The 23,427-nt window shown below is 45.6% G+C and overlaps 1 protein-coding gene across 3 annotated transcripts in view; it reads left to right on the top strand.

The window, feature by feature from the left end:
* The window catches only part of NEXMIF (neurite extension and migration factor), a 255,007-nt gene that overhangs the window by 218,990 nt on the left and 12,590 nt on the right, over window positions 1-23,427 (top strand). For 2 of the 3 annotated variants that reach the window (XM_025214451.1, XM_025214452.1), the window contains one exon: window positions 21,359-21,483. In XM_025214451.1, coding sequence (XP_025070236.1) covers window positions 21,408-21,483 — 76 coding nt within the window. In that variant the 5' untranslated portion in view covers window positions 21,359-21,407. Of the gene's footprint in view, window positions 1-21,350; window positions 21,484-23,427 lie in introns of those variants that run through there. The other variant, XM_025214450.1, reaches the window with a different exon arrangement.

Raw genomic sequence — 23,427 nt, 5'->3', positions numbered from 1 at the left:
CCTTTGCCTTGCGGGGGCAGGGGGGCATCTGGTCACGCACCCACCCTTGCCTGTCCCTGCTGCAACTTGGGAGCAGAGGGGCAGGGCCAGCTCTGCCCTGCCGGAGCAGAGAATACAACCCCGCCCAGGGCTGCAGAGCATGCTGGGGGACTCTGGTTTAACTTAAACCAGGAAGGAGTCTGGGACAGAGGTTCCATAACCAGTTTGAGGTCAGTCAGTTAACTGTGAGACTACATTCAACCAGGTTTCTCTCAAACTGGTTTCAGCCATTTTGAAACTGGTTTACGTGCACTGAACTTCTGTTATGTTACCAGTTTAAACTGGTTTATGATCACTTAAACTGGTTTACGTGTAATGTCTGTCCCTAGCCCTGGTGTGCAGGGGTGGCATGGATTTTGTTGATCCCTAAAAATGCTGATTTATAATGTCTCCCTGGATACCACATCTGGTGAAAGATTTGTTTATGTGCACTGCTGTTAATGCCCTTTCGTTTCTGACTGCAGACATTTCAAGCAGTGTCATGAGCTGCCAGCAAATGTTGCATGCTAGTCTCACACTCAGGCACAGTCCCAAGCACATCAATAGTAATGAGCTCCACTACTGACCCCACAAGCTACTGTTGCCTGGGGCTTTTCCTGCCTTACTAGGGGTCCTTTGCAATGTTAGCATCATCTTCCTGCAGAAGTTTTCTTTATCACAGCTGCCTTTTACCTAATAGAACTTTTTCTGGGAGCTGAACTGAGTGTTGCAACCTCAGAACAACAGTTTTAGAAATGTAACATACTCTGAGAAGTGAGAACCTCCTTTTTTCATCATATGTTTACCACAGCTTGGACCCAGATACCTGTACTCATCACCCAGTGTCTTTTTCCTCCTGTCTTCTACAAGACTTCAAGCTCCAAGCTTTCTCTATGTGACCTGAAGCTTTAATTGTGGCATTCTGCTGGGATACTACATTTTAATGTGACTGCATTTACCAACTGGTTTTTCAGGCCACATTATTCTGGTAGCTGGCTACTCCAGAGGGAGGAAGGCAGCCAGAGCTGGAGCTTGTGATGCAGCTGCAGCCTGTAGGTGCTACTCAGGAATGGGGGTACAGTGGTGGGTGGCTGATGGGCTCAGGCCCTGCTGGCACCTCCAAGCCACCTGGGCAGCCAGCTACCTGGCCAGCTGCCTGTGGTAGGGCAGTCCCCACACCTATGGAAATGCCACACCTGTGCCTCCCCAGTGAAAGGCGAGGACAGGGCACCATAAAGCCTCAGCCCCCACTGACTTGTGGGTACCCTGTGAAGGGGAAAGGCTAGAGGAGCACACCCTGACAGAAAATCACAGGGCCCAGGTCCAGTGAGTGGGGCCTGAGGCAGGGGCCAAGGTCCACTGAGTGGGGCCTGGGGCCAAGGGGCATAAAGCCCAGGAGCCCAGTGAAGGGGGTGGAGAGGCCAAGGTATGTCTGAGGACACCTGAGGCCAAGTGTGGCCCAGGTAAGGGGCCACGGGAGTTGGAAATGATTTTGGATGCCATCTGTGAGACATAGGACACAGTGTAAGGGGAGGTTCATAGCCGTGTATTTTGCCCTTGGCATCAGGGCAACCAAATGGGCAGCCTCCCGCATATAAACACCTATTTTTGGAAACATGAAAGACATCGCAGGAGAGGCAGGGAAGACTGCCCTAGACTGGTGGACAGGCCAATGTTGTGACTGTCCTCGAGATGGCCCCCTGTCACATCAGTTTCGGCTATTTTGAAAGTGGTTTATGTGCACTGAACTTCTGTTGCATTACAGATTTGAACAAGTTTCTGATCACTTCTATCAGTTTATGTGTAATGTCTGTCCCTAGCCTAAATCACTAGCGTAGATAAAAGCCTCTTCAAGGCAGTTCCACACCTGAGCTGCTTATCCCAGAGCAACTGCTCTGTGCTTATTGCTCAGCTTGCTAACTTATACGCGAGGTTAAATAATAAAACTGGTATAGCATGTTTAGGTGGACTCCTGTCACATTGCTTGGCAGCAGTGTCTCTCTTAGCAGGGACAAGAATGTCCTCCTGCTCTTTTAGAATGGAAGTAATTTACCAACAAGTGGTCCTTATCCCTGTGCCTCGCAGTCTTCCCAGTATAGGTTTTGCACCATGATTTGTACAGCATGGTATCTCTGTCTCGAAATGTTTTGCTTCTCTCTTTGAATTGTTGAGATTGAAAATAAAGCCCATTGAAAAGTTTTAGTTGGGGTTTTTTTTGCTTTGTTTTGTTTGAAGGGAAGGCTTTCCCTGATACAAACTCTTATTGAAGTGAACGATCTGCAGGAAACCTACTTATGAAACTGGATGTAGACTAAGAGCACATAACTCATCACCACTATTACAGTGATGCATGTAAAGATCACGCAAGAATAGAGCCAGCAGATTTATTTTTACGTGGTCAATAGCTACTTGCCAGAAGTAGAAGCTATAGCCATTCCCGTGTTGTTTGAAAATCTGGGTTGAATCCATCAAATAGTTTTGGCTGGAAAAGAAAATGCCAGGGCTGTCAAAATGTCAGAATTGGTGGTGGTGGCGGCAGTGTCCCCATTTTTATTCTGTAGCTCAGTGGTTAGGACAGTTGCCCAGGATCTGGGGGACCTGGATTTAGTTCTCTCTGCCTCAGGAGATCTGAACCCAGGAGAATGCCCTAGCCATAAAGCTACAGGGCACTCGGGTGGGCTGCTTTCAGTCACTTCAGGTGATGCTGGTTCCACTTGGAGTAAACGAACATTCACCCCAGCTTTGGGTTTCTGTTCACAAGATATAACTGCTTGTCACTCAAACAAATGCTTTTTTCAAGATTCAGCTTGTATCTGCATTTGAACATATGGAGGCCACGAGGCAAAGCCCATGGTAATTTGGTTTGTACCTGCCATCAGGTAGATTGATGCAGAAGTATGAAGACTACTACCCACTAGTCAGACATGAGTACCTCAAAAATGGCTGGGTTTCTGAAAATGTACCCAGGATTTTGAAAACATAAAGAATTATCAAAGTGTTGCACATGACGGTTATTGAATCGGAGCATCCCACAACAGAAGACCATATCCAGTATCCCGCCTCTGGTATCCAGACCCAAGGGAATACGATGAAGATTCCATAACTCAGCATCTCCATGCTCTTCTCCGTTTAGGTCTCTGCACCAATGTTATTTTAATATAGTTACATGGCTTGATTTACCATGATTAGCATAGTAATTTACAATGCTTTCTCCAAAATTGCCAATCAGTTTTAGCTCAGAATAAATCAAAACCCCACATAAGCAGTGGGTACTGTCCAAAAACAAAAAAAAAGAAGTGAAACTGTTTTGAAAATCTGAAGTAAAACTGGAACTGTTTGTTCAATATTTGCACGAAGTGCAACAGCATTCTTAATGTCCCCCAAGCCTCTGCCTCCCAGGCCTTTTAATTGATGACAGGCAAAGAAGAATGCAAGCCTAAAAGGTAGTATGAAAAGATCAAGGTGCTGTATGGATTTTGCTAAGTCTCTTGAAATACCCTGATTCTGCATGAGTGACTGGGTGAATGCTGCTGCTGAAAAAGCTTGCAAAAACTCACCTGGTGGGAAAGCTTAATTAAAAATAGAGCTTTGTGAGCTTTCCCTGCCCCTTCATTGCAGGTGCCTCGTTCAGCTGCCATGGTACTTAGAGGTATCTTCTTTCATACCTCTTTCTTCCCAGCAGAGGCAGAGCTGGCCGTAAATATTAAAAGGGAACATCTTGCTTGGTTTTTATGCTTTAAATGTGCATGCTGGCCATAAGGAAACAATTGCTTGGAGTTTAAGAGCTGACTTTTTGTCCACATTTTCCCAGTTACTTGCCTCTGTGGGAGCTACTCTAGCTCTCAGCTATGTAGTAGTGCATATAAGCCACACCTCTCTGGTGGGCTTACACTATGAGGCTTGGAGTGTAGGGCTTGATTTTCCTGACATTGGGCCTTTTGTGTTTTCATTTATACACATGCAAAGTGAGTGTAAAGTCTTACTTTGTCACTGGAGTGAATAGAAAATTTAGATTTGGTAGCACTTTGTGCTCACAGGTATAAATGATAATGCGAAAGCACAGGAAGATGGATTCCCCGAGTCCTTTCATCTCTCTGTCAAATGGTTCCTTGTCTTGAAACTAGTGATCTGCTGCCAGCCTGCCAAAAATGTAGCAGAGGCTCTCACAAAAAAATTCCTCTGATAAATTTCCCTATACAACAAAGCCTGATACACCCAAGATAACTGGGAGGGTAAATCAGGGTCTGTTGAGAAAGTCTCCTGAAATGAAAAAAAGGTGAGGCAGTATTGTATCTGTATTGTGTTTATAAAATGTCTGCTACCTATTTGCAATAGTTGTCTGAGTCCCTTCACATGTGTCATTATAGCAGATATCCCCCAATTCATAGCCTTAATCTAAGAGTCAGATTCCTTCTTCCATAATGCACATTTTACACAGAGCTTTGAAGGTATGCTACAGGGAAAAAATCTGGCATGACTGTAGCTCCAGCATGCTCTCTGTTGGAAGATCACTAATGCGCAGCAGTCACTGGCTGGAATCAGCCTTATTGGTCTGCATGTCATGATTACTTTGGCTTTGAAGCACAGGCCCATTTTCCTTAGCGAACATGCAGTCTGCCTAGTTAGAATCATCCTGAAATTCCAGCAGAATGAGCTGTCTTGCAAATGATGATCCTCTGATTTTTTCAAGGGAAAAGACATATAACCTTGAATTCATAATTAGTTGGATGATTAATAGATTGCTTGTGTTGGATGCCATCTCTATAGAATCCTTTATGATCTAGGGCTCAGAAATTCCTCCTGCAATAAGAGGGGGTTTTGACCATTTTAAAAGGCATCTTTCAGCCTTTTAAGCACTCCCTATGCTTGTGTCAGTGCTGCTAATTTACCCGCAACACTTTTCTAAATGCAGTGCAAAGTCTCCTTGAGAAACTGGGAATATTTCTTTGGTGACCTTATAGAAAGCTCAAGAGAGACAAATTAGTTTGTTCTCAGACAACGTACAAAATCTTGCTTTGCATAAAGCCAGATACTGAGAAGGGGGAAATGACTTGCAAGCATAGCAGTGACGAGGTGATAAAGCAAAGGACCCCACATGTCTGGCACAGACATGCTTTATCTCTCTGCTGCATCATTTCTTGCTCTGCACCAATATTGCGTGCATGGCTCTAGATATGTATTTTTATATTTACTGAGGAATTGATTCTTTGGCTGTCTTAAGTGAACAGAGCTGTGATGTATTAACTAGTGTCAGGCATGGAACATATATCAATTTATCTTTGCTGTGATGCTGCCTGTAGTATTTTCCTCTCTGTTCTCCAAGTATTGTTAGTGCTGTAGGCAGAACCAGAGCCCTTCTAATGAAACAATTACAGCTGTGCTACTCAATATGCAAAGACTAATACCTCCAGCAAAAGCTGATAAATATCTTTATTTATGATTTTCCCCCTCAGTGTTGCTTTATGCAGGGAGAGTGGTGAAATGTATTGACTTCCTCTTAGTTTGAAAAAGTTTAATCAAACAAAAAATAATTGATGCTGAATGACAGTCAGTGGGGGAGAAAATAGTTATAGGACCAGCAAAGTGTCAGTGTGAACTAGTTATGTGTGAAGCCACATGAGGTACTGATGATATAATTATAAGGGGACTATGCTAAGGCTGTTTGCCAGATCATTAAAGAACCTCCCACTCACCACCAACACAAAAGTGAAGGTGCTGTGCTAGCTAGGCATGCATATTAGACAACTAATAGTGCTCTGCTTGGCTTAGCGTTTGACAGTGAGCAGTTCTGTCTGTACCTGCTGTGGCTCAGGAAAGATAAAGAGTTTAGTGCAATAAATGTCTTTCCCTTAGTTACCTAAACTGAAGGAGTCTAGATCCCAGGAAAGCCCACAAAAACAATGCCCACAGGAAAAAGCCTTGGTGTTCTCTAGTGATCTTGCAGTGCGGTGATGAAGGATAAAGTTTTTGGACTAACCGCACTTGATTAGATAGGATATAAATTTGGCGGTGCTTGCATACGCACGGTGGGACTAGGGGAGATGGGGAAAGGTGAACCGTCTAATGCAGGGGCGGGCAAAGTCCAGCCCACAGGTTATATTGGGCCCATGGCAGACTCCATTTCCCAGCAGCCCCGGCCCACATGGATGTAGCCGGTTTCCATGGAGACCCCAGGAGTGGTGGGGCCATGACAGGGTGAGGCCAGGGTTTCTATGGAGACTGGCCCAGCAGCAACAGCAGGGTGCGTAGCTGGGTGGGGAGCTGCTCCAAGGCCGGGATCTTGTGGCGGTGAGAACATGGTCCAGAGCCAGGGAAGAGCTGTGATCCGCTCCCCACATGCTGGGCTGGGGCATACAGTGGATCACAGCTCTGCCCTGGCTCCAGACCATGATCTCACTGCCACAAGATCCCAGCCCCAGAGCAGCTCTCCGCCCAGCCATGTGCCCCAGTGCTGCTGGGGCCAGTCTCCATGGAAGCCCTGGCCCCGCGCTGTCATGGTGCTGCTGCTACTGGGGTCTCTATGGAAATCAGCCACAGCGATGCAGGCAGGGGCTGCTGGGAAATGGAGTTTGGCCACTGGCCGGATTTACCATTTTGCCCACCCCGGTCTAGTGGGTTCTGGGTCTTCATTCTGCTTAGTCCCCTGTCTCGCTCTGTGTTCTTGGGCAGGTCACTTCACTTATTCCTTACTCCGTTTTCTAGTCTGTAATACATTGGTGATATTAATGCCTCTCTGCTGCATGAGGCAGAAGGGTAGATGTATAAAGCTCAGTTCATTAATGCAGGGCAAGCCTTTTGAGAGCCTCAGATCCAGTTGTTGTTTACAGGCTCTGCAAGGGAGATAATAATCAGCAGCATTCCTATGATTATGAATTAAAGGTGGCTGATGAGCAGGCCCTACCTTTGTAGACAAAGGAATCAGACAGTGTCTAAAGCCAGGGCAGTTCTAGAGCATTTGGATATCATGTATGAGATCCAAGGGTGACTAATTCAGTGCTCAGAAAAATGCTTCAGCCACAGTGTAACAACTCCGTGTGGTCTTTCAGTGATATCCAAGACTTAACTAAACATTGCTTCCCAGGGTGTTGGGGCAGCTATCCAGGTCTTTCCCTCTTAAATATTTGCATTCCACATTGTTACCTGGTTACAGATGGAGAACTGGACTGATATCTTACAGGCTGCAACCTCTTCTACTGCATGGCTTTGCCTTAAGGCCTGCCTTTAACCTCTGGCTGAACCAAAATTATTTTAAAATAAAAATTAAGTGACAAATGTCCCTCCAATTGACACTACCCTAACTGGGAAATGGCCACAGTATATGGATTTGTGGATAGAGTTTGGAAATGTTAAATAAATGAACTGAGTCTCATAAGCAAATGTTGGCAGATTTATTAAACATGAACAGAACAGTGGAAGAAAACTAGCATGTGGCAAACGCAGCCTTTTGAGTTTACTTGTGATTTCAGAAATGCAGGGAACTTTCCTAAGTGAATCTGCCAGCTTTGGTGTTGTGAAGGCAGATAAAATCCCCATACAAAATAATTTTTTGAAGACAGCATTAAGATTGCCTGTTTAAGCATCCAGAAATCAGGAAATGCTAGTGTTAATGTGCTTGCACAACCTTAGCTCTGCCCCTCTGAGTCTGTATTTCAATACTGCTTTCAATAAACAATCACATGCTATTTCTCAAATAAGGCATTGTTTTTCTATATTATTAAATAAAAATGTGTGCGATCATATATCTTCATTGACTCCGATTTTTTACAGGATATAAACATTTCTTCTCCCTGAGGTACGTATCTGGGTGATTTTTTGCCAGCATCTGTTCGTTCCCTTTTCAGTCAGCAGCACAGTCATCTTCTGATGCAGTTCAGGGGTGAGACTGTGTAGCTGCCTTATCTGTCAATTTTGGTGCCCCAACTATACCAGCTATTTGGTACTATTACTCTGTGTTGACAGTATGTTTAGCCTGATGGAGACGGTGCACTTTCCACAAAATAGACTTGTGGTTTCTTTTTGTCTGGCACGCGCAAGAATGCAAAATGGTGCATGTATGTTTAAAGCAATAGGGGGAAAAATGGCATAAAATAGTATAATTTGAGAACTACCACCTGACGGTGTAGTTAAAGACTGAATTAAATTGAATCCCAGTGGTAGCACATTTATACAAGTAGCTCTTGTGCCTTGTAGGAGTCACTGCAACTCAGATTTGTATCGGTCCCCAAAAGAGGCTCATGAAGTTCTATGACTGGGGGATTCTTGGGGGACAGATCTGCAGCCCCTGGTAATTTTAGTTTCTGGTGAGTCAGGGTTCATTTTGATCTGCCTGGCTATACTGAATTGCATGTTGTCTTGAGTCTCCCTATTCCATATCTCCTTAAGATGTGGGTTATCTGTGTTATTGGCTCTTTAGGTTTCTAGCAATTTGGTGGTCAAAGTTGAGGAGCACCTGGTGTAAATAAAGTAAGCACCATTGACAAGAATCAGGCAAACAGTAGAGCCACTTTCAAGGCATCTGGGGATTTTTCCCCATGCAGTAGGAAAGGATTTCTTTTAGGAGACTGGGCTAAGGAACAAGTCTCTTAACCACTGACAAAGGAAGCTGTTAGCTGTATTTACAAACAGGATACCCATAGAGTATAGAAATCAAGGATCTTAGAATACTTAGGACAAACCAATTTCGGAGAGCCTTAGAAATTAGGATAATAAGGTGTAGTGGCCTTTGTTGCTCGTGGAGATCTTTGGAGTTCAGGCTAATCCTGATTGCCCCACATGCTCTCTGAAGATGAAACTCACTGTTCCTGTATCTTCTGGGGTAGCAACAGGGTTGAGAAGTTGCATTTGCTTAGCAGGTGGTCCTTACTACCATTTCTGTTATGTTTGACATTTCTGTGTTTAAGATTCGGACTGCTTGAGAAGGGAGGCTAGAGGTCCAGCCCAAATAGCAGGGAAGGGCATTAATCTGTTTTGGGCTGCTTGCTTTTTTTTTACTTTTTGCCACTTAATATCAGGAAAAGAAGCACCTGCCCTAGGACCTCAGCTGCAGAGGGCTTTGTAATTCATGCTGTGGGTTCTGTGGTAATCCTAGATGGATACAGCGTTTCAAGAAGGAAGCCAGTTGTTAGAAGGAACACAGAGGGGTGTGTCCCCACATGCAGTCAGGACTCCTAGTAAAGTAGTAGAGATAATACCTTTTATTAGACCTACAAGATTTTTGCAAAAAACTGTCTTTAATTGCAAGCTTTCAGGCACAAACACCCTTCATCAGGCATTGGAGAAAAGATTGTAAAAGTTCTCCTGGGTAGAAATGAAAGCTCACATTTCATAGGATTTCCCAAAGGAATCAATAAATGGAAAACTCCTCTGGGTAGTCAGTTTATAGCTGGTATGGAGCCGCTCACCTCCTGTGAGGATCTGTGACGACGCAAATTAACATGATACAAAGGCAGAAGCAACTGTGACCACCTGAAACCTGAGATCCTGGCTTTGTTTCAAGGTAATCTGCATCATCACAGATTCTCACGGGAGGTGAGAGGCTCCGTACCAGCTATGAAGTGACTGCCCAGAGGAGTTTTCCATCTATTGACTCCTCTGGGAAATCCTATGAAATATGAACTTTCATTTCTACCCAGGAGAACTTTTACAATCTTTTGTGCCCGAAAGCTTGCAATTAAAGACTTTTTTTTTGCAAAAATCTTGTTGGTCTAATCATCTCTACTACTAGTCCCGATTTCCTGTTCCCCTAGACCAATACGGCTACAACCTGGATACCTCCCCACATGCAGGGAGTGTAGTTGCCGTAGCAAAAGTAGCTTTGGCAGAAATCTGTGCTGCTGCTCTTTGCAGCTGTGCACACCCCTGCATGTGGGGTTGGTGTGAGGCAAATTATCTCGGGTGCAGCAGGGGAGGCTGGGGCAGGACCCGTGCTGGCCCCAGCAGCCTTATCTAGAATCCTGGGGGCCTCCCGGGGCAGCAGTGGTGGCTAACCGGCAACTCAGAGCCTGGCCAGCAGTGAGTACGGCTCTGGCTAGCTATGCTCCCTTTCTGGCAGTTCATGCTGCTGCTGCATGTGCCACACCACTTTTTCAGCTTTTTTTTTGACACCAGGATTTCCTGGTGTCAAAAAAACCCACCACACTGCAAATAAGCAGTGTAGCGAATGCTTCATGTGCACCGCCTGTGGTTTGCAGTGCCTTAAACTCCGTGTGTGTGCTCATGGGGACGCACCCAGAGCACTGGTGCATTACCCATTTTTACTGCAGCGAAACCTGGGAGCTCCTCCACTACAGTATTACTCTGTGGTATGTAAATATCTGAGAGACATTTGTGTGGTGTGTGTGAGTGTTGTTAAGTATGTAACATTTTCATTCAGAAGTTTCATAATTCTTAAAAGACCTGTCAGCGATGCTGACATGCAATTAATTTCTTTGAAGCTTTTCTCTTTAAGACCTAAAGGTTCTTATAAAACCCACTCTAGTACTTGCACTTTATTCACAGAAAATCAGATCTCCTGTGCTGTTTTCTTCCTCCTCTGTCCCTAAAAAGATTTCCCTCAGTTACTTATCTTGCTGCCCTCAGTGTCTCCAGCAAATCCAAGGAATTGAGGCTTCAGTGAGGAACCAGGTATTGGAATTGTCATATTGGTCTCATCTGGGGGCTGTTGAAACTTCATTTATTCAGCTTTCAAGTAAAGCACCAGTAGCATAACAAGGGGAAGGGGGCAAGAAGGGCATCAGTCTCTGGCACGGACTTAGGGGAGGCACTGGAATGATGCCCCTGGTGCCCAGCATCTGTGCTGCACCTGGAGCATCCCTGCCCTCTGGACAGAGGAGCTGAGCTGGAGTAGCCATGTGCCACCTAGCCATAGGAGCTGGGTGCAGGGGCATGGCAGGGGCAGTGGGGGGGTCTTGGAGTCCCAAGACCAGGTGAGACTGTCCTGTGCCTGGACACTGCAGAGCTATTCTAGCTCATCCCCCAGCGCTGAGTGATGCAGGGCTGCACCTGCTGGGTCCTGGCACCCAGATCCTACAGCCAGGCAGCATGAGGCTTTTCCAGCTGGGCTGGAAGGGTGCAGGTATGCTCCAGATGTGGCAAAGGAATGCTCACTGCCACTGCCCAAAGTGTTGTCTTGGCACCCGAAGGTATAGTCATGCCTCTGTAAAGCGCTGTTGCAACCTTAACTGGGGAGCAGCTGTGTGTATGCACATCTGTGCATGTCTATGAAGGAATGTTTATTTTTTTCTCCCTATTTTTAGAGCTGAATTGATATCTTCAGCTACGGTTTCCATTTCCCAGTCAGTCCAGACCCCCAAAAGAATGTTTTACAAGCTAAATTTTTTCTATCCATGGAAATGTGTGGCACTCGGGTACCTTGAGCAAAGAGATGTGCATCTAGCCATAGGCATGCACAGCCTGATGCTGAATTACATGGCTGTCACTGCTCTTTGAGTCTTCCTTCACTCAGACTTGGACATTGCAGAGACCAGCACTAGTGTCTGCCTGAAAACACTGAGCCAAACACCTCTCTTCCCATGGAAAATTTATAGGAAGGTTCTAAGGTCCCTTCCAACCCAAACATCTGTGAATCTATGAATTTATCAGTAATGATCAGTCACTTGGAGGAACAAGGTTTGTCCTTTGTCAGACAGGCCCCAGGCCCCATCAGTGAACCTGAAGGACTCCCAGGGGTCTACAGAGCAAGACTATTTGTGCAAGGCCCTGTGCTCTGAACCTAGCTTTGGCTCCTGACAACTTCCTGCCCAGCTCTAATCTAGGACTCCCCATCAAATCCCCCATAAACTAAACGGTACAGTCCCAGTCCTTCTGATATTTTCTGATTAATCTCTGGGGGATCAGGAGCTGACCATGGAAGGTGTGATTCTGTTGCCTTGCCCTGGTACACCCACTCCTGACACTGTCCTGCCTATTTCTCCCATGGAGACACTGGACTCAAATGACTGACCCTCCTCTGATCTTCAGGAATTGGGTGCTCTGTTGCATGCATCTGTTGAGGCTGATCTGACTCTGTGCTGTGGAAATCGCATGCATGTAGCAGAAGCAGTGGAGTAAATTGTTTCTCTTCAGAGGGAATTGGAGCAAGTTGTCAGATTTTGCTCTATCATTGGCATAAATCTGTGAAACTGACACTATTGGGAACAGAAACAGGCCCCGCATGGCTTGTAACTGGTAACAAAACTACCATCTTGAAAGAAGTTTAGGCCTATTCAGTATTTGATTGGAGACAAAAATGGTGCAGATGCTTTAATCTTGTAATATAGGGGTGTTTCTTCCTCTGCTGGAGGTGAATAAGTAGTCTGGTTCGATGTAATTGTTTTTACAAAAAATATTAATCATCTTACAAGTGCTTTAAACATCCCCTTTAGTTTGTTGGAAGAGAAACAATTAGTTTCCTCAAAGAAAAACTGCTTAAAGACTTTCATTGCAATAAGATTTTGTAGGACCTTGTTGGCAGAGAAAGGAAGTAGAACTTGATCTTGGGAATCCTGCTTTATTCTCTGTCCTTGTCAATCTGTGGAGACAGCGGCCTTGACTCCAGGGATGCCAGTCCCATAGGACTTCCTGAGCATCACTTGGCTTTAAAAAACAGTAGTAAAAGGGAACTGTTCCCAGGGTGAGGGAGGATTAGCTTTCTTAGCTCCTGATCAAGTAGGCCAGTGGTTGTCAACCAGGCATACGCATACCCCTAGGGCTACTTAAAAAGGTCCTAGGGGATACACAGCCCTAATGTGGCTGATAAATGCCACGTGCGTGCACACAGCTGCAGTACAGCATGCAGGCGACCAGGAGAGCAGCTGGGTCCAGCTCGTAAGTAGTTTGTGAGGGAAGGGGTGGAGCAGGGTGGGCTGGGGAAAGGGGCAGATCAAGGCCCCAGTGGTGGGGGAGGGGGGGAGGGAGGCGGCTGGGGCTGCGGCTGCTGCTGCCCGGCTGGGACAGGGCACCAGACTGAGCCATGCGTACCCTGGGATCTTCGTGGGGGCAGGGCAGAATGCTGCTGCAGGCTGGAGCTGCATTGGGTTCTTCTCGGCAGGGGTCAGGCCAGGCTGTGCTCGAGGCGGGCAGTGGCAGCACTGGGAGGGGGCTATGGGAGGGGCCACCCCAAAATTTGTTGTAGGCCCCCCCAATAGCCCCCTCCCAGCATGGCTGCCACCCCCCCCAATGCAGCACAGCCCAACCCCTGCCAGGAAGAGCCTGGCCCCAGCCTGCAGCTGCAGCTTGCCCCACCCCACCCCACCCCACCCCGTGCAGATCCAGGGGGACACTCCCCCCTGGCCTCTCGGGGTGTGTGCGGAGGCAGGAGCTGGGGCAGAGTGCAGGATGGAGCCACAGCTCATCTGAGGGGGCAGGGGTGGCGACTCTTGCCACTGCACACCCCCAGGAGGGTATGGGGGCCTGTGCCTTGGATCTGCATGGGTCAGGGTGGGCTGCTGCTGCCAGCTGAGCCTGGGGCTGCACGGGGCTCTTTCAGGCAGGGGCTGGGCCAGGCTGAGCTTGGGATGGGCAGCAGCAGCACTGGGAGGGGACTACGGGGTATCTGAGGGGGCAGGGGTGGCGACTCTTGCCACTGCACACCCCCAGGAGGGTATGGGGGCCTGTGCCTTGGATCTGCATGGGTCAGGGTGGGCTGCTGCTGCCAGCTGAGCCTGGGGCTGCACGGGGCTCTTTCAGGCAGGGGCTGGGCCAGGCTGAGCTTGGGATGGGCAGCAGCAGCACTGGGAGGGGACTACGGGGTGGGGGCTACAGCCACCCCAAAATTCACTGTAGCCTCCCCATAGCGCCCTCCCAGCGTTGCTCCCCACCCCAAGCACAGCATGGCCCAGCCCCCACCAGGAACAGCCCAGCAAGGGGCGGCGCGCCCGCCCTCCCCCGTGCGTGCCCTCCAGGGGGTGCACGTGGCTGGGGGAACTGCTGCCCCCCCCACAGCTCAGTCCTGCGCCCCACCTGGGCTGGGCAGGCCTTCCCAAACCCCACTCCTTCCCCCACCCACCCTCACCCAGCTTGCAATCTGTGGGCACATGTCCCCGTGCCCTCCCAGGGTGCATGCACCAGCAGAAGCCACCACCCCCTCCCTGCGGCCCCCAGACGAGCCACTTGCGGCTCCGTCCCATGCTCTGCCCCAAATGTGAAACCCCAGTCCCAACCGGAACCCTACTCCCTCCCTCACCGTGGAGGCCTTGGTTTGCCCCCTGTCCCCTTAAAAACAAGAAAAAAAATATAAAGGGGTATATCAGCTGGAACTTTGAGAGAGAAGGGGTACACATAAAGGTTGAAAACCCCTGATGTAGGCTGTTACCTACCAAAGCTTATGCATTTCTGAACAACTTAGTCTATAAGGTGCTACCCTACACTGCTTTCTGCCTTTCTTATCTTGCCAGTCTTCCATGCTCTTGATTCAGTGCTTCACAGCTTTGGTACAACTCACTGGTGTGGCTAGTGGAAGGCTGTGAAGAGGAAAATTTTCTGAAAAAATAAATGCAAGTATTTTCATAAAACTTCCCATAAAACACAGAGTCAATTTGTGGACTCTGCTAAATTGGGAACGTTGGACATGGGGCTGGAAGGGACCTCCCAGGGTCACTGAGTCTAAGCCCTCTCTGTGCCAGGTTACTACATCATATTATTCCTGCCATAAATGTATCAAGCCCCAATCTTAAAATAATAATTCTTTTGCCCTTAGTGCTTTTGGAAGGTTGCTCTGTCTTCTAATTTCCATCTTCAATTTATTCCTGGTGAGTTTTATATCCATTCCTTCTTATTCCAATTAAAGCGCCCTGAGCGTGACGTGTATCAGCATCCCCACACTGAAAAATGGCAGGGCACTTTGAACTAAAACTTGTTGAACAAGCTTTAGTTTAAAGCTCCCCACCGTCATTTTTCAGTTCAGGGATGCTGATACATGTGCCGCTGAAGTCTGCTGGAGCACAGTAATTACAGCTCATTGGAGTCTGTCTCCCTGCACGTATGTAGGAGCCCCTGGTGTTTACCTTCTGATGTAGTCACTGAATGATCTTAACCCTTCTCAACTAAGCTATGCTAGCTGAATCTAGCTAGTGGGGGTAACAATACCAAATGGCAGTGAAAACATAAAGCAGCAGCGCAGGCTTTAGCAACCAGAGTAAGTATTCAGGGATGTTGGAGAGGTGGTGCTCTGGTGGCGAGCACACACTAAAACCATGGTGCTGCTTCTTCACTGGTAATTAAACCAGACTAGCACAGGTCTGTAGACATTCTTTTGCTGTGAATTCATATCCTTCATGTCTTCTTGCAAGGTGGCCTCTCATTCCTCTGATCATCCTAGTAACTCTTCTCTGCACCTGTACCAGCTAGAATCCTTCTTTCACAAACATGAGCTATTGCAATTGTACACGGTATTCCAGACAAGGCCTTGCCTTGTACAGTGGCATTAATACTTTGTATTTCTACTGAAAATACCTTGCATAAGATATCCCAGGATCTCATTTAACTTCTTCATGGTCATATCCTAGTGGTAGTTCATGATCACCCTGTGGGTTACTGATACTTCGTCGCCTCCTCTGTTTTTTCCATCAGATGAGCTCCCAGCTTACATACAAAAAATATTTTAGTTCCTAAATTGATGGTGCCTTTTGTACTAATATTTCATTGTGCATCTTTGGTCTTCAAGGTTATTTTGTTTTCTGAGATATTCTTATTCTCTCCTTTATTGACAGTGCCTCCTAACTTCGCGTCATTGATATATTTCATTAGTATATTCCTACTTTTTCTACCAAGGTTATAAATTAAAATAGTAAATGAGATCAATCCTAATACTGACCTTTGAGGAATTCCACTAGTACACTGATAGCCTGATAATTCCCCTTTCTGCACAACCTGTTGTCATCTATTCTGAACCAAAATCCTTACCTACCTTATGGCTTGTGTAAGTAATCCCTATCTTCTTCAGTTGAAATAATTTCTCATGTGGCATACTATATCAAATGTTTTACTGAAGTCTAAATAGATTAGATTTACTTAATTTCCCCTGTCTACAACATGTCAAAGAAGATATCAGATTAATTTGGCCCAATATGACTTTGGTAAATCCATACTGTGTCTTATTTCATATTCCATTTATCACCATGTCCTTTCTTATTCTTTCCTTTCAAAGTTATTCTAAAGCTTGCACACTATTGCAAACCAGCAGGTTGTTAATTGCTCAGGTCACTTTTTCCTCCTCTTAAATAAAGGTACTGCATTTGCTGTTTACCAGTCATATGATTGATTTATTGCTGCCGTGCATGTGATTTCATATGCAAGTCCCACAGTTTTGGGACAGTTTCATTTCCTCCAAGCTGAGCATATTCAAAAGTCTTGAGTTTGGTTTCTACTTCAGATATGGCAATTCCTATTTCTGATACCTTCCTGCCCATTAACCACTGCGAATCTTCCTCATGTTTGACATCATTGTCCTACTGAAAACGGAGGCAAAAGTATTCATTTAGGGTTTGAGCCATTCTTAGATTTAACTTTAATCTGTGTCCCATGCTCACTCACAGTCGCCCGACTTCTTTCCTTTTTCTCTTCTCTTTAATGTGGCTAAAGAGCCTTTTGCTATTTGTTTGAATTTCCTCTGCACTGTCTACCTGAGCTTATCTTTTAGCAGCTGCAACTTTATTCTTATCCTTCTTGACCCCTACAAGGTAGCTTTTACTTGCTGACCCTTTTTCCATTCCACTTATACTTTTACTTTGACCCTTTTTCCATTCCATTTGCCTTTCTGCTTGCTTTCACTACTTTTTTTGAGATGGTTATGCATCCAGTGAGATTCAGTGTCCCTCCTTCCAAGTGCTTTCCCTTTTCTTGGGATGTAGATTTCAGATAGCTTCTGTACTTTTGACTTAGAGAAATTCCAACCCTTCTCCACATGCCAGTCCTTGACTTTGACAGCTAATTGTCTTTCACAAAGATCAAAGGCAAGGAGCCTGCCATACATCTGCAACTGAAAGGCCTCTCACATGATGCCCCCACCCCAAGCCAGCTGAGTCAGGACTGCAATCTGTTGCATCTTAGTGTATTTTCTTTGTACTGTTCCTTTAAGACCAAAGCCCTCATTTTCAGCACTGCAGGGTTCAGTTTGCTTCCTGGCAGTTTTTGCAGCACTGGTGACTCCTTGTTCGCTGCCATGAAGAGCCAGGGGACATTTTGTTGGTTCCTCTCACTCACCGGGACTGGGCCAGGCCAAGGTCAGCGACAGAGCGAGTATAAGTTTTGTATATATATACAGAGGGCCATTGTTTAGGATCCACCTGGATATGATTCCAGAGAGTTATAATAATAAATAACTGTTAGGTCAACACAGGAGTGTCGAGAGTGTTGTTGCTGAACTCGCAACGTTTCACAATCAAACCACAGACCCTGCAAATAATAACCAGGCACTGAGCAACAGATGGACACGTTGGCTTACTTTCTAGGAACAATGATTGGCACCTCCCTCCCCAAGGACGGCTCCCCGTGGTGATGGTCTGGGGTCTTCTTAATAAAGGCCCCATGTCATTGTTTCCAAGCATATTAGTGCTTTGTGCTTGTGTTACTGTTTTCTCTCCAGAGACATGCGGCATTCATGGCAAGTGACAAATTTACATTATTTGAGAATTATTGTTTATACTTTTGTTCTATGATTTATTCATTGCAAGCCATTATTTTAGTAGGGCTGTGATTATGCTACTAGTTGAATTGAGACCACCTGTGGCATTTTACACCACATTGGCATAAACAGGTACATTTGGGCAAAAATCAGCTTGGCAAAGCATGAAGCAACTGTTGTTGGAGTCTAGTCTCTACATCTCTTAACTATGCAGCAAAATAGAAGAGACGGCGTCAGAGCTTGAGTCACTTTACCAGAACCCAAATCTGCAAAGCTGGCAGAGAGTTACCATGTTTCAGCACCAGCACTGGCATCCTCCCTTCCCTGCCCCTTCAGGAACCAGGTCACTTGTGCTCTTCTGTGCATGGAGTAATGGGACAAAGCCAAGCAGTGTCTCATAACTCTTGTCGGTACTTAATATTTAGTTCACTTGCAGTATAGCAAGGATTCCCGCACAGAGTGAAGCTAGTATTATTCAATATTTAATTGATGGTAGGAGTCAGAGACTCCAGTCAGGACGGAAGCTGCATTATGGTCTGTGCCTTGAGGAACTTGCAGTCTAGGAAGGCAGCTAATTTATGAAGGGAGGTTTATAGAGAATGCAGTTAAATACACAGAGCTGATTTCTCCCTCAGAGTGTCGTTCTCTTCAGTGCAGGGAATGGACGTGCCTGCCAGGTGCCTGCTGTAGCTTCTCAATCTGGCACTAATTGGCCATTGTGTAAACTGGGGTATCCCTAGCCTCACTTACCGAGATTGTAGTAGATATGGGGGGGGGGGGGCATTTATTATAACATGCCATATTCCAAAGGCATGTCTGAGTGTGAGATCATTTGCACACATACACTTGGGGTGCCTTAACTGATTGTGTAAGCCAGGGTTGTCCAGCTTTTGGTAAACCAAGGGGCACGTGCCCTGTGGTCCCAGTGGGGCCGCAGACAGAGGGGTGCTCACCATGCAGGTGCCCTCTCCAGGCTTTCCCCTGACACACAGGCAGCCTAGTGGAGACATTTCCCCCCCGCCCCATACACACAGCATAAGCAGCCCAGCTCCCCTGACTCCCGGCCACGCACTACCCCTTCTCCCCTTGCAGCACAGACAGCCTGGCTCCCCTCAGCCACAGACACAGCACCCCCTCCCCTCCAAGCCATGCATCCACCTGCAGTGCAGGTAGCCTGGGTCCTGAATTTTTTACGTGCAAAGCAAGCAACCTGGCCCATCATGCATGTAGCTTGGGCACCCAGCCCCTTCCAGATCCCAAGGGCAGGGGGCAGGAAGTAGAAGCTGGAGGGGCAGGGGAGCCTGAAGAATCTGGCTGCCACAGCAGGAGCAATGGGGAGGGGGTCCTCATCCTGTGAGCCCACTGGCCACATGCTAACCCTTTGGGTGCCACATGTGGCCCATGGGCTGCTAGTTGGACAGCCCTGCTGTAAGCGGACAGTTCAAATATGTGGAAGTGTGCACAACTGAATGTGCAGGCATTCAGCCATAATCACCTGTGCTTAATTGACAAGAATAGTCCCTGCACTTGTGTATTCCACCTGGAAAACTACTAGGCAGACACAAGGGTTTTGTTTAGTATCAATCCTTGATGTGTTTGTACATTAATAATGTGCATTACTCCAGTGTCCAGAGCAGATGGATGACAAATTCTCCTGGAGTCTGCCACAGAAAGTGCTACTAGAAAGCCTTGCAACCAAGTGGTGGGGGGAGCAAGTAAGAACAAGTTTGTGTTATACAGACGGCTACTCCAGGATAGAAGCAGCCACAAAACGTTTAAACTGTTTTTGTCCTCTCCTTGATTTTTCCTGGAGTAACTCTACACTGGATTCTTCTACGTGACACCTGCAGGGCTAGACAGTGTGACTAAGGACAGAAGTTGCACATAAACCAGTTTCAGTGTTCAGAAACTGGTTGAAACTTGTAACAGAACAGAAGCTCAGTGCACATAAACCAGTTTCAAAATAGCTGAAACCAGTTTGAGATCAACCTGGTTGAATGTAGAATCAAACTTAACTGATTTAGGTCAAATTGGTTTATGAAACTTCTGTCCCAGACCTGCGTGTCCACTCCTTGTTTACGCTGCTATTACGGTGGATTATCCTGGTGTCATGTGTCTAGGTCGGAAGATTCCTTACACAGCAAGCAGCTTGCTCCAAAAGAGTTATGTGACTCACTTACTACTTTAGTGTCTGTATCTCCTGAGCACATGTTTAGCAAGCAGGAGACAGGGTGCTGCAGTCTGTTGTTGTAAAATGTAGAGCATCTGTCAGGCTTATCTTCTTAAAGTTACTTATAAATGTTGCAAATGGTGCATGTTTTATGACAGGAGAAATGTAATAAAAATCCTGGAAGTCTCTTGGGTATGATGGTGGTTTTATTTGGCTTTCTGGCCCACTGAACAAAACCTTTTAATAACTACAGAAGGAGCTGAGATGTTGGGAAGAGTGTGGGTACTGGTGAAAGTACAGTCTCATTTTAGCCAAGTGGTCATCATTGGACAGCTCTGAAATATGGATTTGCATTGAAGTAGAATGCTTTGTATTAGTTCAACTTTTCTCTGAAAATGCAGAGGAATTCCATTTCTGAGGGTTGCTGTTCTTATCTTAAGGTGGGTGACAAAACACTTCAGGGTTCAGTGAAGGTTCTCATTTGTTGAGATGGTTGTAAAGATTTCACATTAAGTAAGAGGACACCACTGAAAATCTGAATATGCATGAGGCTTGTCAAAACAAGGCCTGAGGAGCAGAAAGATCAGACTTTTGACAAATGTTTATTGGAAAACAAACCATTTCCAATCTGGTCCCTGTTCCATGGGGTTAAAAGTTGAATTGAAGTTATGTTTCAAGGGAAACATTACTCTAACTATATTTTTCATTAATTAAGGGTAGAAATTTGCCACCTTTATCCACAGCAAGTCATGTCTGATGCTGTGAGCTTTGGCCCAGATTGCTCCTACCCTATTTGCGTACAGAGATTCAGCTACACTACTCTGCGATATAGTCAGCTTTTCTTCCCACATCTGATCATTTTAACTTGGGAGGGGCTCTAATTTATTTTGGTGTACATAACATCCATGGTAGAATCAAGCGAGTGTAACCAAAATGAGAATTCTGGCCTAGTGGGATTTTGAGCACAACACAAGGTGGCTGGACAATGAGGCAAAGCTCCCCTGGTGATGAAGCAGGAGAATGGTGAATAAATATCATTCTAATAACACTCCTGAGGCAAGTTTGTTCCCTACCTGCCAACACTTGAAAGAAGAGAGTGTTACCTAGTATTTAGAGCATATGATTGTCAGTCAGGAGATCCGAGTTCCTGTTCCTGGCTCTGCTGCAGAGTTGCTTGACCTGGGGCTAGTCTCCTCCTCTGCCAGTGCCTCTGCTAGCCCATTTGTCAAATGGAGATAGTGCTTACCTGCTTTTCAAAGCAATTGGAGATCATATGAAAGACATTATAGAAGTGAAAAGCATTGCTTGAAGCTCTAAAGAAGGATTTGGGGAAAAAATGAGAACTCATCTTTTTAAGTTGGATGAAATACATTGGACCGAGAGGTTCTGGAGGGGAAAAGTGGAAATATAATAGCTGTCTGGCCATAATAAACAGGAGTTTGCCCTCTTAAATGGGGTTAGCAGGTGCTTGCATTGTTTCCTTTTACTCAGTTCTGTGAGCATATTTCAGGAATTTTAATGATGGTGATTATGTTTTTGGAAATGTACAGGTTGGCCAGATGCAGTGGGGCATGGAATGAACAAAGAGAGGTTAAATTGATGGATGACCAACAAGATAAGGATTGTGCCTCAGAAGACCAAGAAACTATCCTGATTAATGGGGTGAAGGAAAATGGTAAGGAAACCTAATTACAGTGCATGAAAGAGCAGCAACTGCAAGCCAACTTCTTCTCCCAGTTCCTTTGACAAATTTTATATTTCTGTGCTTTGCAGACATCTCTACAATGTAGAGCAGTAGGGCAGATGGATATTCTGTGCAAATATGTCACTCCAGCTAGGAATCTTCAGTTTTTAAACTGCAAGCAACAACTGCTCCTTTTTCCTATGTGCGTGTGTATTAATTTTCTCTCTCTCTCTCTCTTCCCCCCCCTACACACACACACACACACACACACACACACACACACACACACACACACACACACAATATTGAGGGGCTGGGAGAGAGAAAAAGAAAATGAATACACATATATGCACATGTTCTGGCTGCAACCATTTTGGCAGTGTGGGCCCTCCTTAAGATCGTATTAGAATTCTGGGCACCTCTTCTGTGCAAAAGCACATCCTGTTCATTGCAGACTTGATCCTGAAAACTGCTGAGTAATTTCAGCTCCTGTTGAAATCAATGGAGGATGATCAGCCTCTTTCAAGAGCATGCTCAGCCTCTTCTAGCTAGCTTTGTCTTCAGTCAATTTCAGCTCTTCCACACTCATTTTGGAAAGCACTAACTAATTAGAAGTAATTGTCATTGTTATGCTTGCCTGCAAACCAGATTGAAATAAAAAGTCCTTTGAACTTTTCTTAAGTCATGTGGCCTTCAAACTGCTCACATTTGTTTATGCAGTGGCATTCTAGCATGGAGGCAAATAATTGGCATTGTCATACCCCACAGTGTCATTAAGGTTTTTAAAGATATATGATTAAATCTCTGTCAGTTTAAGATCCTATGATTAGCCCTACAGTCCTTCTGATTTGCTTTACAGATGGCCCTTTAGGGACTTTTAAGGTCCAACCTTATCAAAATAAACTTGATAATTGTGTTCTAGCATAAGCATACAGGGACAAATTCCACTCTGATTCATGCTGCTGTAAATCTGGAGTAACTCCAGACGTGCAGGTGATCAGCATTGGTATAACTGACTGAAGCAGATACATTAACGATAGCTGAAGCATGCATCTTTGCTTTCAAGCATGACATATTTCTGAATGTATCTGTCAATATCAGCCAATCTTATTCTTATCAGATACATGCAAACAGTCTGTAAAGTAATAGCGGATGACAGTTGCTAGAGCTACAAGAGAGATTTCCTGGCCATTGTGCCTTTGCCTAATCTACTGTTACCAAGTAAAATCAATGGTTACCTTGTCAATAGAAACTGATTTGACTTCTAGAATCTGATATTCCTTCATGAAATTCAGTTAATCAAATAGGAATAAGAAAATGTCTTAATTAAACATTGGAGTATAGGAATTGATGCTAAGCTGGTTACGGTTATGTCCCGAAGGCAGTAGTTTTGGCTCTACAAGGATCACTGTAATGCAGGGTGATCCATCAGTAGCTTAGAGTAAGCAGAAAAACTTTCACCATCTCCTTATTGCTGACGCTAAGGATTTGGCCAGGACATATCAACGTTCTGCTGATCCCTGGCTGTTGTACCCACCTTTCTTTAATATAGTGTAATTTAGAGTGGCCTTTAGGTTGTTCTGAGTTGCAGATGGGATTTGCTTGGTACAAAACAGGTTCAAAACAGGGAGGTCAAAGGCCACTTACACATCCTTCCTCTAGACTTGTATTAGATGCTTGTTGGATGTAGCTGGACTGTTGCATTTCACCCAGTTTTGGATTAAAGTGCTAAATTACCATAAAATACTGGGAAAAAGGTTAAAGTTGTGCCACAAACTGTGCCAAAAGCTATAAAATCCAGAGTTAAGTCTAAAATACTCTTCTTGGCCCGGTTGGATAAATATTAGGGCTTTGCAAAATGGCACCGTTCCATTTTGACTTGCGTTTCGACAGAACCATGTTTTGTTTTGAATTTTGTTTCAGTTCGAAACCGCT

This window comes from Alligator sinensis, unplaced genomic scaffold (assembly GCF_000455745.1).
Source record: "Alligator sinensis unplaced genomic scaffold, ASM45574v1 scaffold1196_1, whole genome shotgun sequence".
In the NCBI taxonomy this organism is placed as follows: Eukaryota; Metazoa; Chordata; order Crocodylia; family Alligatoridae; genus Alligator; species Alligator sinensis.
This window is presented reverse-complemented; position numbering and strand designations above follow the sequence as displayed.